Below are 16,432 nucleotides of genomic sequence, written 5' to 3' on the forward strand. Positions count from 1 at the left end.
TCACCTGCAGCCGGTTAGACTGGAAGCCGACCCCTACGTAGTTGGGAAAAAGCTCCGGAGCTGAGGTAGTTCAAGAAGTTGCTTGTTTAATCAGTGAAATCTGTTTTTTTTTTTTAATTTAAAGTTACATTTGTGGTATGAAGTTTTTTTAAAGATTTTTTTTAGTTAATTCACTTAATGGGACTTCAAATGACACCAATAATGATGGGGGTACATGCGCGTGTTTAGGGTTAAAACCTAGCTATTAATTTTCGGGGAGTTGTGATTTTTTTGACTATTGTTGTCGATGAAGATTTATCCAGTGAACTTCTTATTTGTTTACAGTGGCGGAGAAGATAGTTCGAGCAATACATGTCCAATAGCAGCTTCGGCGGCTGCCCCAGCTACGTGGCGTGGTACTAATGACAGCGCGACTGAATATTGTCGTCGTGGTAACACTCCCGCCGCATACGGCAGGTATCAGCGCAACAACTCCACTGCTCCGTATTCCACTCCACCATCAAATGTTGAAAGGTACAGTACTATCAATTAAAGCCTGGCAAGCGCGTTAAGGACACTCCCATGGGCCACGCGGGTGTGAAGGGAAGTGAATGTCAATAGCGTCATTACAACGGGTTAGTCCCAATGCGTCCATAAGATTTTTTTTTGTGACCGAAAATAGTATCATAAAATTAGTAATTCAAATGTTAATATTCTTCTTTACGACCTTGAAACTGTACCTTGTATATTGAAAATGCTAAAAACGTTTCAGTGTATTGAATACACTCATTATCAAATTGCTGCAAACATTTCATACATACCATTTTTTCTGTCTGTTCTTCTACCCAAAAAAACCTTATTATATATTTTGAAACATCGGAGAAATTGTTAATTATGTTTTCGCAATTCAAGAAAAAAAAATACCTGAGATGCGCATTGGTAACAACCCGCCGCGCGCTCCTGTAATTAACCCCGCAGCCTTCGTCCCGCTTCCCTCATGGAGTTTCACTAACAAGTTGGCCAGACGATAATCTGATTCTCGATCCACCATAAAAGCATGATTCCAAACCACACTTCAAGTAGCAGTGCTGCCGCAGCAGTGCAGACCTGTTCGCCACGAAAAAAAGAATAACAATTCGACGTAAAATAATTGTCACAAAAAAAGGAACGGAGATAGCAATAGATAACAGTAAAAAAAAAGGATAATGCGTTCGCAATCGAGGGAACGAAACTTCAGCGTCCTTGCCTCAGGACTGTTCAAGGTCTGAGTCACAGAGAACATATAAGATCTTTTAAGTTTATATCAGACTAGCCGTTTTCCCGCGGGTGAAACCGCGGGAAAACGGCTAGCGGTTTCACCCGCGTCCCGTGGGAGCTACTGCCCGCACCGGGATAAAATATAGCCTATGTTACTCTCAGAGAATATAGCTTTCTAATGGTGAAAGTATATTTAAAATAGGTCCAGTAGTTTTTGAGTTTATCTATTACAACCAAACAAACAAACAAAGTTTTCCTATTTATAATATTAGTATAGATTACATTCCGAAGTAGAAGGCAATGTCGTGGCACCAACGTAGATACAGCACTGCTGGGCGCCCATGGTGTCTTGAACGTCCAACTTCACGGCTGGGATGCGAGGTGCGAATTCTCAGTAGCTCCGCCCTTCCTCCTCTGCCATGACTGTTTCGCAGGAGGAGGCGACGGCGTCCCATTCCCTCTCACCCCGAGCCACAGCTTAAACCAGAGCATGGCCAGAGGTCGCCGCCGCCAATTAATTACCGTCACGAGGACACGGCGGTGCTCTTCCCGCGCAGAAAACACCTATACTGTGTATGCTCCACCGTGTCCTCCGGGCCGTGCTTACAGTGGTGACTCCCGTGCTACCTCCAGCCGCCCAATCAGATGAAGGCACCTCCCGAAACAACCAAACCCAAACCAAATTACTAATAGTCTTTTTTTTTCAATATGATTGAAATGGGCACAGACACTTCCTGTGGGATGCTCTGACAGATATTAGCAGTAATAATGCACTTAAACATTCCTCCCATACGCAAAGAAGTGGTTCAAGTCCATGGACAGTCCTGTGCTATCAGGTGTGATATCTTCGTTCTCCGGTGTTTACAATGTTTTGCCCATAATAAATAATTAAGCTTGTGAGTTATGACATGAGCTTTCAATTCCTATCCAAATGCTTTTTATTGGATATTATACCAGCCAACTTTACCCCTATCATCCTTTACTTACAACATTAGGATGAATTTCTCTGATTAACAAAAGAACAGTTAATCAACTAAGTATGCTACTCTACAATAGCAGACATATTTCCTGCTGCAGTTAGCCGCATCTGGCATTTGCGGTTGTAGTTTGCATTCCAGCCTTGTTCCTTTCAAGTACAACGGCAAAGAGTTCGCACTGATGATCGAGAGTTCACATCAGAAGTCCATTCGAAAAATTAACATTTCTTTTTTTTTTTTCAGAACAACTCCCCATCATCGCTGGTATGCAAGTAGCGATAGAGTCGCTGGCGCGACTGGTGGTGAAAGCACACCTAGCACTCCTGGTGGCGGTACTGAAGGGGGGCGGCGGCGACGCAACTCTGGTTCCGGCTCGTCACGTTCCGACTCTAGTTCGCCTGAGCCAAGTGATACTTCACGTGCCTCAACACCAGCCACCCAAACGCCGTTGTCTCATCACATCAACCATCGTACGCCACCGTCCTTACAACATCAAGTAGGTCCCAATTTTGTAAATTTTATTTGAAAATTGAAAGCTTTATTCTAATGGTGAACACATACCTATCAAAACGAAACTCATTTTAGAATTCTTGTATGAAATCATATGAAATCTCGCCAACCTCCGCTCGGCGAATCGTTCAAATCGTCCGTATCTGGCAGAATCACAAAAATCTGATTCGACGCGGCTTTCGATGTGTACGAGTATGACAAGTGTAAAGGAAAGAAAAGAAGCAAGTTGTATGTTACCAACCCAACGTGAAGAATAACTGTGCTTACCATGAGGTTTTCAACATTTGGCATGTGGATTCTACTATCATTGTGCCGACAGTCGTTTCAGCGAATGGTTTGATAGCCAAGAGCCTCAATTTACATGAGGCTCTCTTTTCTCGACTCTACTACCCTTTACCGCACGCATTGTCAGAAGGTAGGTATATTTCGATGGAGTTTTGATTGCCTTTAGCTTGGACCATGTTACCGAAGCTGGTGGCACACTATATATGTATATAATATACATGTCAGCGGAAAATAAAAAGACTCGTAAGTTGATCAATTTTGTAGGTAGTTGATCAACTCTCGGAAAATAATAAACGGCATTTGAACTGTACTATTTAACGTATGTATCTGTCATCTGTACAACCTATTGAATTGAGTCATATACAACCGCATTAGAGGACAACTAGATTAACATCAACCAGTGGAACGGGCCGGATCTCGCCCTTCCTTCACAACCGATCATCTTTTTATACTGAATCAAATAATTGGAAAATACAATGAATACTACAAAGCACAGTCGGAATCAGTGAAGCTTCTATCCCCAGACCCATCGTTTTGAATAGAGAAAAGCGTGAAAAAGACGATCCACTGTCACCTAACGATCTGTTTACCTGTGCGCTGGTCACCTAAAGGTATCGTGATCGGGAGCAAAATAAATATTGACGAAGTTGCGGTTTGTTGATGATATCAAAGTAAATGTCGTGGTGGCCCAGTGGGTAAAGAACCAACCTCTCAAATATGAGGGTGTGGGTTCGATTCTAGATCAGGCAAGTACCAATGCAACTTCACTAAATTTATATGCATTTTCTAGGTAACTCTTGGTCACCAATAACTGTGTTTCGGAGGACAAGTTAAACTGCCCAACTGTCATTGCACGTCTTTGGCAGTTGTTACAGTCTTTGGGCAGTCAGATAAACAGTCGCTCCTTGTAAAACACTTGTACTGATCAGAAAAGCTCCGATAAGCGCTCCAATATCTAAGCACAGCAAGCCACATGTAGGCAATGAGCAACAGCACGAAACGTAGGGTCGAGGCAGATGGGCAAACTTTACACTATGTAGATGAGTACATCAACTTGGACCGGTTAGTGTCTTACAAAAACAGACAAGAAAAGGAAATCTATCGCCTCATCGAGATCGCTCCAAAAATGAAAATTTTCGATGTGTGCCAAAAATCAGGCAAATTAAAATCCGACTGGGACATGTCAGACGAAAGCATCTAGACAGGTGGGATAACAGTGACCCAGTGCATATCACAAGACAGTCACGCAGTCACTGATAGGTAGAAACAATCAAAGGACCGAGAAGTGTGAAGACAAAATGGGACAGTTAGGGATAAGAAAAAAAAACTTATATGGACACTTGCATTTAATTGTGCTTGCAATTGCAATTTAATTTGTGGAACTTATTAATCAACACTGCTGAAGAGAGTTACTTCGGTGCGGTCGACGCGTCCAGTTAGGATAAGGGTTGGACCACATATGGCAGCACGGAATCGTCTAACCCTTAAGGTACGAGTTCGCAGCCGACCGCAGGCGACAACTGCAGACGACGTGTCGCAACGACACTACTGGTTTCTATGTATTTCTATGAAATTCTCTCCGTAGTTGAATGAAGCGACGACATGTCGTCTGCAGTTGTCGCCTGCGGTCGGCTGCCAACTTGTACCTTAAGGCTCACCTATAATTCAATTCGTGTGGGACGTTCGCCGCGTTCAGCTCGAATGCTCGATAGATGTGCGTTAATCATAATCACATAAGTAAAAGCCAATCTCAAAATGCGTAATTACATTATTAATTAAAAACACCTTGAAAATGACACCTTAAAAAAAATCTCTGTCTCCTGACACATTTACTAGGTATTATACAACTTTCAATTAATCCCTGCTACAAATAATATTCCTCAAATCCTAATAGGGTATTATGCTAGAAGCGCTGCTACATATCAGAAAATAAATTACCCAACATGCAGAAAAAGCCATTCATTCCGTCCTTTATCTGGGATGTGAATGAATCTGCGAAGAAAATACCGCGACCGACAATCAGACTTAATTTTTATCGAAATAATTCACAAAACAAAATTGAGACTGCATTATGTCATGATTTTTTGCAGATTTTCAGCATATATGATCATGGTGCCCTAGCAGATCATAGGCCAGGGCGGCTGTTCCATAAGGAGATCACCCAGCCGCGCAGGTCATATTATAGTCGGAAAGCCGTCCCATCAGTTTATGGGAGTAAAGGAATACAGAGTGCACCTGTGCCTGCGTAAATACGTGTGCACCTTAATATATCTCCTGAACAGCCGCCGTGGCCGACAATTGGGCGGGTAGCAGCGTAAAGATGTATATTTTCAGTATCCGGCCAAATGTTTCCTTTGTGAAAACATTCATATGTGGTCTCATGTTCACGCTGACGCGTATTTCAGTTCTTTACTATACCCTATTCACGGAGCCATGAGCCAAATGGTAAACAAACCGTAAATAGGGTTCTTAATAAGTCACGATTTAAGTAGTAAACATATTTTATAAAAATAACTACGGAAGTAATACACTGACAACATTAGAAATGATATTCAAGGCCTAAAACATACACAAGGGACGTAAGGCAGCAGGCGTGGGACAGGCGTGGGGTAGGCGAGCGCCGCTTTTAAAAACGTTTTCCTACAAAATGTATGCAGGCGACGTTTTTGAATTATACTGAAGCGACACGGCGCAGACGTGGCGCATTGACGCCGCTTTGTTGCCTGCGCCGCGTCGCTAGCAGTCGATTCTCGTGAGACAGGCAAGGGGCACTTCGCTTGTTATACGGTATGCTCAGTATTTACCACCCAAAAATTTGTGATAATATTGATTTTAATGTACAGTTCTGCGAGTTAGTGGAACAATATCCAGCCCCTTTACGATAATACCAAGCAGGAGTACAGTAATAGAAATGTACCCACTAGATAAAATGAAACATTCTGGTTACATTTTATATACGTCGGGAAAACGATCAGGGAATTCATGTAATTGTTCAATTATTTTAAAATATCTGTGCTCTTGTGACAATTTCCACACTGGGTGCACCCAATATCTTCTGGACCTTTGCACATTAATAAATTGCAGCAAAGCAAGCGCATCTTCGTCTTCCGAATGCGAACACATCAATCTTATCGCACAAAAGCCACCCTGAACGTTTCTTGCGTGTAATTATAACCTCAACGCACAAACAAGTAAACAATTCTGATAGAAACTTGACATTAATGTACATCAGAATAACTCACTTTTACCCGGATTCGGGAGATAATCCCCTTAGGATGCACCGCTAGCGGAAACGGGTGTTTTTTTTTTTATAAAGTGAATTCTCATATTTTTTAACCTTACGCATTTTGGATATGAAAACATGCATACCTTTTCTCCTGTTTTGAAAGTTGTAAACACACTATTTTGTACTTTGAATTTATTTTACGTACGGTGGCTTACACCATTTAACTATAACAATAACCGAATCATTTTCGGTTGATTGATTCGGTTAGTACACAGTTGGTTTTGGTTCAGTTATCGTTATAGTTAAAAGGTGCAAATCACCTTCAGTTTACTTGTATTCCTTCAACTTTCCTTTAAGTACGATTTGTAACGCTTACTTGAATGCTGTCTAAAGGCAATTTGAACGCCTATAACTGGTCACAAATTTTAGTTTCGTCACTATAAAATAATTTATTTCCCATGAGTCTAAATTATATCTATCTTATGATATACACCTCTAAAATGCTCAATACTGTAGATCCGTAAATAGAGAAAAATATCAAACATACTGTTAATTGAGATATGGGCGTATGCACTTTCACAATGATCCAATGAACTTATGTTTTTATTCATACGTGCATTGTTTAAATCTGATTTCAAGTAACATTGCTTATTTTTGTCTTAATAGTGGGCGTCAACAGCGAGTGGTAGACCTTTGGCTATCTGTGTGCGGAATCTTCCGACACGATCTACAGATAGTTCTTTGAAGGACGGACTTTACCATGAATACAAGAAACATGGGAAAGTAGTATGGGTTAAAGTAGTGGGTCAGAACGCCGATCGCTATGCTGTGGTGCGTTTTAAAAAGCCATCTGACGTGGAGAAGGCATTGGAAGTATCACAGGATAAACTTTTTTTTGGCTGTAAAATCACCGTCGCGCCTCATCAAAGCTGTGATGAAGATGCGGATTCAGCTAAACCTTACGAGACTGATATCGATGAATACCACCCGAAGGTAAGACATTTCAATACATACTTATTTTATTAGAACGTTTATTTCTAATACATTATATATGTTACTGTAAAAACCCGAACTATGGTAAATCCTAAGTTTTTCCAGTAAAACCTAAGATTTACCGACATGCGTTGGTATTAAGTATTTATTATAAAGGTAGGATTTTTTCGGACTGTTACTATTCTAATTCAGTACATGCTAGGTTTTACCAATGTGGACTGGTAAATATTGGTTTTAGGAATAAAACATTGATAAATCAAATTAGCGTCATTTGTTTTAAGTAACCATTAGTCAAAATCTTACGCAAAATTCTAACTATTTAAATGATTTTTATTTCGAAGTTGTATTCATAAAAGTATTGGGGATGTAGATGTGGAGGTAAAACCTAGCTTGTATTGAATTGAAATGGTATAAGTCCGAAAAAATCGTTACTTTATAATTAATTCTTACATTTACCAATTCATGTCGGTAAATCTTAGGTTTTACTGGAAAATCTTAGGATTTACCATAGTTCGGGTTTTTACAGTAACATATATATTATAATTTAATTTTTGTGATTCAATTATGCAGTACATACTTAAATCTTATAAAATATGTCTCAATAAGATATACATTTAGCCCCTTTTGCGCTACTACGCCTTAAGAATCCGGTAAGGTAAAAGGACAATTGGCGAATTTGTATGAATCCTGGGTTGTCAGCGGCCAGTGATGATTTGGTACCTTGTTTTTTATTATATGATATAGGTAAATATAGATATATATCGGGTTTGTCGTACCTAATCACATTAAATTAAATACGTTAATAAGCTGGTTAATATATGTCGATTGGCACGAAGGAAAAAAATCAAATACGCAAAAATAAAAAAATAAAAACATTTTTCAAACAACGTAAATAAAATAAAAATGTGCGAGATATAGAACACCATATAAGGCCTAAAACACACAAGCGACGTCAGGCTGCAGGCGTGGGACAGGCGTGACGCAGGCGAGCGCCGCTTCAAAACGTTTTCATACAAAATATATGCAGGCGACATTTTTGAATTATACTGATTACTTGTCGCTAGCAGTCGATTCTCGTGAGTCAGGCAAGGGGCACGTCGCTTGTTATACGGTATGCTCAGTATTTACCAACCAAAAATGTGTGATGATATTGATTTTAATATGTACAGTTCTGCGTGTTATTGGAACAATATCCAGCCCTCTACGATTATACCAAGCCGGAGTACAGTAATAGAAATCTATACTAATATTATAAACCTCTAGTTTTTTTGTTTGTTTGCTTGAACGCGCTAATCTCAGGAACTACTGGTCCGCTATAGGCTGTATATTATCACGCTAAGACCAAAAGGAGCGGAGCACCAATGAATAATGTTTCGTCGAGGGATATTGTAAAAGGTTAAAGTTTTGCAAAAATCATGTATGACAGAATTGTTTCCCTTTAAAAGTTCTAAAAAACAGTCCGCGACAGCATATGTCTATCTTTTAAGGTTAGCTCACTATAACCGTCGCAAGTTAAAGTCAGCGTTAGCCCAAAGTAACTATTCCACGCGGACGAAGTCGCGGGCGGAAGCTAGTGTAAAATCGTAACATTCTGGAGACAATTTCCACACTGGGTACACCCAATATCTTCTGGACCTTTGCACATTAATTAATTGCAGCAAAGCAAGCGCATCTTCGTCTTCTGAAGACGAACACATCAATCTTATCGCACAAAAGTCACCCTGTAAATGCCGCATTTAAACGTTTCTTGCCTGTTCCACGCCTCTTCTGATGTAATTCACATCGCGTCTGCGCCGTATCTGTCCCACGCCTGTTCCACGTCTGCTGCCTTACGTCGCTTGTGTATGTTTTGGGCCTAAGAGTAAGTAATTGCAAACAACAAAAATTCTCACTTGAAAACTGACAGCTGTCGACTGGCCAAAACATACGATACTCCTAACTTTATCGCTTTACATATGATGTTGTAAATTATGAAAACGGGAAAAGACTTCTGTGACCAAACCACTAAATGGAAGGTTATTTTGTTTACAATTCGCTATTGAATATTATAAAGTACTAGCAAACCCGGCGAACTCCGTTTCGCCAGCAGATCTTCAGGCTTCGTTTTATGTAACATTTTGTTTGGTGATTAAAAGATAAAGTTTTTTTTTTATGCTATAAACCTCACGGAGACCAAGACCTTTCCAACGAATGCAAAACTGTGGAAATTGGTTCGTGCGTTCTGGAGTTATAGCGTCAGGGAGGAAAACCCGACTTATTTTTATATAAAGTATATGTGATAGGTTAGTAACCTAACAATAACGTAAATAAATAACCCAATCCATTCAGTGGTTTGACCACAGAAGTCATCTCTCGTTTTCATAATTTACAACATCATGTTATCTTATCTCGCCTGATGGTAACAATGTGGTCGAAGATGAACCATGCTTGCCTAGATAATGCATATTCGCTCTTTTACGTTTGAAAGGTCCCTACTAACATTTTTTTATTTGATACAATATCTTTATCACTCGGCATTTTCATGTTTTTCGATATAAGGTAAACAATCGGATATTAACATCTATATAACCAACTGCAATAGGTATGTATCGAATGGAGCTCTCGGATTAAAAAATATTATGCAAATTGTCGCTCACTGTTGTCTCGTGCACTCGCGGCAAATCTTGCAGTGCCAATTTCTTCAACTTCCCAAAAATTAGGAGGTTCTCAATTCATCGGAATCTTTTATTGTTCTTTTATGTAACGCCTGGACCGATTTGCAAAATTATTTTTTGTTCGATACTCACTTCGGGCACTTCTATCGTATACATATTTCATGAAAATTCAAACTCTTAAAATGAATTTCAATCGGGAAGAGTAGTACTGTATAATGCTATAGATAGAAACTAAAAAACAATTTTGTTGTCCTTCAAAAAAATCGTCAAATATCGTTAAAAAACGCGTTTTTGGTACTTTAGGAGGGGTATATCTCTAAATCCCGACGTGCTAGTGCAACTTTATGTTCTGGACTTCGATTACGTATCAAATATTCTACAAGAAATTGTATATTTCACCTTTGCACCAAAAAATAATAATGTTGACCAGTGTAATCTATAAGAAATGATATATTACACCTTTGCACCAAAAATGCTGTTGACCAGTGTTATCTACTTCTTTCTGTAGCCGGACTATATAAAGCCCATGTTACTTATGTATGGCTTTGAAGCATATTGATGGGATTTCATAAATCTCTTGAGCAGCTTCGGAGTCTTTATACAAACATATGCCCTCCTTGTTATGTAAGTACAGGAGTAAAAATATAAGTGATGTATCAAGCAAGTGGGTCAGTAAACAGTTCAAAAATGATAATGCAGGTTTTATTTCAGAGCTTTTGTTATTACGTATTTATTTCAAAAGGTACCTATTAGGTAATATTTGAGGAATATTAGATGCAACGGCAGTAAAGTTTATATTTTCAGTTTTCAAAATGTCCTGTAAGGTGTTGTGATCTATACATATTTGAACATAACAAGTAAATGGACCGAAGTTAACAAAGATCTCTGATCTGGCTAAGGAATCCTAAAAACAAAGCATGCTTTTTCAGAAAACAAATTACGTACTGTGCTCAAGTTAACATAGAAGTGTAAAAATATTTTCTGGTAAAATAAACAGTAAACTTTAAAGCAAAACAAAATGTATTGTTGCAGGCTACAAGGACGCTATTTATCGGTAACTTAGAAAAAGATGTAACGCAACAGCAACTCCGAGAAAAGTTCAAACACTTCGGAAGAATTATCGAGATTGATATAAAAAAGGGAAGCAGTGGTGGTGCTGGATATGCCTTTTGCCAATACGCTTCTATTTCGAGTGTCGTGGAGGCCATACGAGCCATGGATGGTGAAAACGTCGGAGGCTCACGCGTGAAACTTGGCTTCGGCAAACCCGTTGCAACTACATGCGTATGGGTCGACGGTCTTACAGAACATACGGAGAAGCAGGTAATTCTATTAAAATACGTTTTTTTTGTATGACTACTGATTTCTTTGAATTCAATAAATCTGACCATCTTCTGGCGCGGAAGAGTTATGAGTTTTAAGTCTATTAACAGTAACTGGTTTTGTCTTTACTGTCGTAGCCGTTTTATTTTCTATATTTTAATGTGGTATTCGCCTAAACTGAGCGTGCCAGATGTCATGTCGCTTAATAGTAAATATGAGCATTTTCTCTTGATAGTATTCCTTTGAAAATGACCTGAGAATCACGATAGGAAAATGAAATATGATTATTTAATTATACGTATTTCGTACGATGACTTACCTTATAACGTATTAGCTGCGAATCCGCGGCGTTTTAGTTGCGCACCCGTAAACGCATTCGTTTGCGCACCTATTCTGCCCCGCCCCAGCTGCTCGAAATGCGCTTTTAAAAAACTATTCGACTGACAGTATTTCCAATTAACTACTGATTCCAGTCCTGTGGGAACTATACATTAATGAACTAGGCACATATATATACATATATCCTATACTAAAAAATAACTTATCGTTAAAAAACGCGTTTTTGGTACTTTAGGAGGGGTATATTTCTAAATCCCGAAGTGCTAGTGCAACTTTATGTTCTGGACTTCGATTACGTATCAAATATTCTATAAGAAATGATGTATTTCACCTTTGCACCAAAAATGCTGTTGACCAGTGTAATTTAATATTGTAAAAAGTGAAACGATTTTCTATATGGAAATCTTGAATTTTCCGTGGAACCAGTGAGGGCCTGTCACGGAACCTCAAGGTTCCGCGGAATACCATTTGGGAACCGTAAGGGCGTTTACCAACGACCCTCGGTCAACGACAAGCGCACCGAATTAGTCGCTGTGCTGACGACTGCCGACGACACGACGACGCCGTCGCCTAGTGGTAGCGTCGAGACGTTGTCGAGCGGTGGCGACCGCATGAATGGCACGGCAAATTGTAGCTAGTGTTAGATAGCTGCGAGCTCGCTGTCACCCCGCCGCCGCGCCGTTGGCTTTTTATATTTATATGAGACTGGCCGTTTTCCCGCGGTTTCACCCGCGTCCCGTGGTAACTACTGCCTGTACCGGGATAAAATATAGATTATGTTACTCGTGGATAATGTAGCTTTCGAATGGTGAAAGAATTTTTAAAAACGGTCCAGTAGTTTTTGAGCCTATTCATTACAACCAAACAAACAAACAAAGTTTTCCTCTTTATAATATTAGTATAGATAAGATTTTAGGGCCTAATGCAAATGACATAAATCGCTTTATTTGAGCTGCACCATGCAATGCCGTGCCGTTCATGTGTGCATTACCTTGGCTGTTTTTGTTTATAAATAAATAAATTATGTTGCCACCATCATTCGTGAAGAACAATACAGGGCACCACTCTCCTTTATTAGTTTAAACCTTGTCATTCCTGCAAAGTAAGAAGGAACCATATTGCTTTAGCTCGCAAATTTCGTTGCTGTTAAGGTCTCATCAAGAAATGGAGGTCACTTACTCGAGCTTAGGTCTCTGACAAAGGATATGAGAGGTGACGTAATATATGTCACACCGCATCGTGTCACATTCTGTATCAAAACTATTAATAAATAGAACTCTTTGGTTCTTAAATTACAATGTCATGTCATACGCGTTTTAAAGGACCGAAAAGGTAAAACAGGTCCAGGATTCAATCACGACTCAATTACGATTAAAGCATTTATGTGGCATTCCGAAATTTTTCGTTGGAAATAAACGTTTTCTTCCTTTTCTACGATTCAATAATTAATCATATTATTAATCATATAGGCTAACGGCAGACCAAACTTATGTTAGTAGCTAAGGTTAAAACTGCTTTTGAGATTCAATTGACACATTATTAAATTAGCAGAGTTGAGCCCCAGACTATATCTCATGAACCGGGATAGCTAGACAGACAGCTGAAATATTCATATATGATATATTTCTGTTGCCGCTTTCACAAAAAATTGTGAAAATATATATTTAATCAAGTATCTAGGGAGCTTCCAAACGAAAATCGTTTTTTTTTGCTCGTTTTATAATAAATAGTGCCGGAACTCTTTGTTCGCGAGTCCGACTCGTGTTGGGCCGGTTTTCTTAGTTCGGGATATCGGTAGTTTCGATGTGGGAAGATACAAAAATTAATGCGTTTGTAGGTGCTGAGCGCGGTGTCACGGTGCGGTGGTGCCACGTCGGTGTGCGTGGACCGGGCGGCGGGCGCAGCACTGGTGCACTTCGAGCAGGCGGCAGCGGCGGGCGCAGCAGTGCGGGAGTTGCGCCGCGTGGCTGCCGCCGTGTCGGCAGCTGAGCCTGACCACCCGCGCCTCTGTGTCGATTACGCTTCACGCGAGTGTCAGGTGATAACGGCCTCTGCAACACGTGCACTCTTTTGGTTTTAATACTATAGTTTCGATCAGTTATTATGTTGTGTTCCCTGTCATTGAGTGTTCAACGCGTGATGCAATAGTTCGTACGCACTAGGACACCCTTATTAATGTCATGACATACTAGAGGCAAGCAGGGTAAGGGCACCGCTACAACATTTATTTTCGGTCGTATATGTTTCTTATCCAATATAACAGCCAACGGCAGGGTGTCTGCACGCTGGCTGCTATCTAACAACTCGTAGAGGGACACCCATTTCATGTGCGCTTGCTTACGAAGAATATGACGAGTTCTTCCGTGTTTCGGAAGGCACCATACATTTTGGGTCCCGGTCGTCATGAGTATTCAGTAGCCAGAAAATCTGACAACCAGTCTTACCAAAGAGTATTGGGTTGTCCTGGTATCTGAGTTGATATCAGATAGAAAGTTCCTTGTAAAACGCTGGTAGTTACAAAGATGCATCCGGTTAGGAAAAGGCTAGGCAGATGATGATGGGTCGCATGCTTATAGGCAGCGCGCTGACCGCGGGTCGCCCGCAAGGCCTTTGTAAAGGAAAAAAACTTAATTTTGAAATCGAGTGATTCAATCGTAGACGCACTTATTTATCTCCTAATGTGTATATCAATAGATCACTTCCCGGTAGCTAGGGCGTTAGCCAATATACGAGACAGAGCCTTGTCGCAGCTGTGCCGTTACAGTGTGCATGATCTTATGTTTTTTTATTTACCTGAAACATACGCACTACAATTACTAACTTTTGCCTTTATAATATTAGTTTAATTACTATATATATTTTGAGTAGGTACATACAGGTGTACAATAAAGTATAATCTATCTATCTATCTGCATACTTGAGCTTGACTTAAGAATAGCCTTCTGTAGTATCGGCAACTAGCTTCTGCCAGCGCAAAGTGCGGTAAAATACCCTTTTCTGTGTCAGTCATGTACTGTTTTCGCGAACCGCTATTTTTTATTCTAAGCACTGCAGTCTGAGACCAGATTTTACCTCACTGTGCAGTGGTTTCACCTGCGTCGTTTCGACCCAGATACATTAAGTAGCCTCAATCCCCTTGCTCAATAAATGGCTTATTGAACACTGAAAAGATTTTTGAAACAAATCTTGTAGTGCCTGAGATTACTGCTTTCGTACAAACAAACACACTCTTCAGCTGTATAATATTAATAACATTCTTTTTAGGGTTCCGTAGCCAAAATGGCAAAAACGGAACCCTTATAGTTTCGTCATGTCCGTCTGTCCGTCTGTCCGTCTGTCCGTCTGTCCGTCTGTCCGTCTGTCACAGCCGATTTACTCGGAAACTATAAGTACTACAGTGATGAAATTTGATGGGAATATGTGTTGTATGAACCGCTACAAAAATATGACACTAAATAGTAAAAAAAAGAATTGGGGGTGGGGCCCCCCATACATGTAACTGAGGGATGAAATTTTTTTTTTCGATGTACATACCCGTGTGGGGTATCAATGGAAAGGTCTTTTAAAATGATATAAAGTTTTCTAAAAAACATTTTTCTTAAAGTGAACGGTTTTTGAGATATCAGCTCTCAAAGTCGTAAAAAGTATGTCCCCCCCCCTCTATTTTTATAACTACGGGGTATAAAATTCTAAAAAAAATAGAGGTGATGCATGCTAATTAACTCTTTCAACGATTTTTGGTTTGATCAAAGTATCTCTTATAGTTTTTGAGATAGGTTGATTTAACTGTAATTTACGGAACCCTTCGTGCACGAGTCCGACTCGCACTTGGCCGGTTTTTTTTTAAAGGAATCATGTTGTAAAAGTTCTCCCTTACCGGGAGCGTTTAACAGAGATTTGATGTCAGTATTACTCACTTGTTATTAATAGTCCTCTTGACGAGCATTCCCATGTTATTCATAATTATTGGTTGCGCGAATCTTAGGTTCAGCCTGCAATACAGTTTCCTTATTCCCAGTACTGTTTTGCAGAGGTAAAGTAACAAACCTCGAAAGTGTCAGTGTTTAATCAATTATGAAATTGTTTTTGACAGGAGGCGTTTTACGAACAATTGGAGAAGCATGGAGGTTCAGCGGCGTTGACGGGTTCTGAAAGACTGAGTGGGGATCTTACAACGCGATATCTTCCATCTGCACGTCATGAACCCATTCGGTTTGTATGGATAACATTATTTTTGTGAAACATATTTTAAGTACCGACGCAAAAATTTCTGGGCGTAGGTGAAATGTATTTTGTGCGATTCTGTGTGTGAAAGGGTGTGTGGGTCAGCCTGTGGCATCGTAGTTCCTGATCGGATTGGAGAGGTGGCTACTTTCAAATCCAAGATGAACTCACACACCCGCGAATTGCATCAGAATAATAAAAAAAATATATGAATTCGTATTATCTTTTTAATGTACTTAATTAATTGTCTTTTCCAGGTTTGACGGGACTGGGTCTCGATCGAGAGCTTCAAGCTACGGTCGCGGATCGTCTAGAACTCCACGCTATTCAACACTAGAACACTACGATCCGGCGGATTATGCTGCCGATCGACGGTACAGGTGATAAAATTTTTACTATTTTTAATGAAGCGTCATGTCTAGATAGTAAATATCTCAAACATCATCTTTTTGCAGGGTATATGATGATGTAGGAACCAGCCCACAAACCGAAGATACGCCTTACGAGGAAAAGCTACAGTCTGTGGTAGTGTCGCCTCACCACGCACGGCGCCATCGACGTGACTCTAGTCCTGACGACAGGAAGCACTCCAAGGTGAGAAAAAAGTTCTTCGCAATTTGTCCAAATCTCTAAATAACAAAATGCCCAAATTCGTAAAAAGACTG

At 40.0% G+C, this 16,432-nt stretch overlaps 1 protein-coding gene across 1 annotated transcript in view; it reads left to right on the plus strand.

Moving 5' to 3' along the window:
- The window catches only part of LOC110375379 (protein split ends), a 92,949-nt gene that overhangs the window by 58,737 nt on the left and 17,780 nt on the right, over positions 1-16,432 (plus strand). Inside the window, 8 exon segments of the mRNA XM_064039027.1 lie at positions 325-513; positions 2,457-2,709; positions 6,901-7,227; positions 10,914-11,204; positions 13,381-13,581; positions 15,637-15,755; positions 16,025-16,147; positions 16,223-16,361. Of these exon segments, the coding sequence (XP_063895097.1) occupies positions 325-513; positions 2,457-2,709; positions 6,901-7,227; positions 10,914-11,204; positions 13,381-13,581; positions 15,637-15,755; positions 16,025-16,147; positions 16,223-16,361 (1,642 nt within the window).

The sequence above is a fragment of the Helicoverpa armigera genome, chromosome 18 (assembly GCF_030705265.1).
Source record: "Helicoverpa armigera isolate CAAS_96S chromosome 18, ASM3070526v1, whole genome shotgun sequence".
NCBI lineage: Eukaryota > Metazoa > Arthropoda > Insecta > Lepidoptera > Noctuidae > Helicoverpa > Helicoverpa armigera.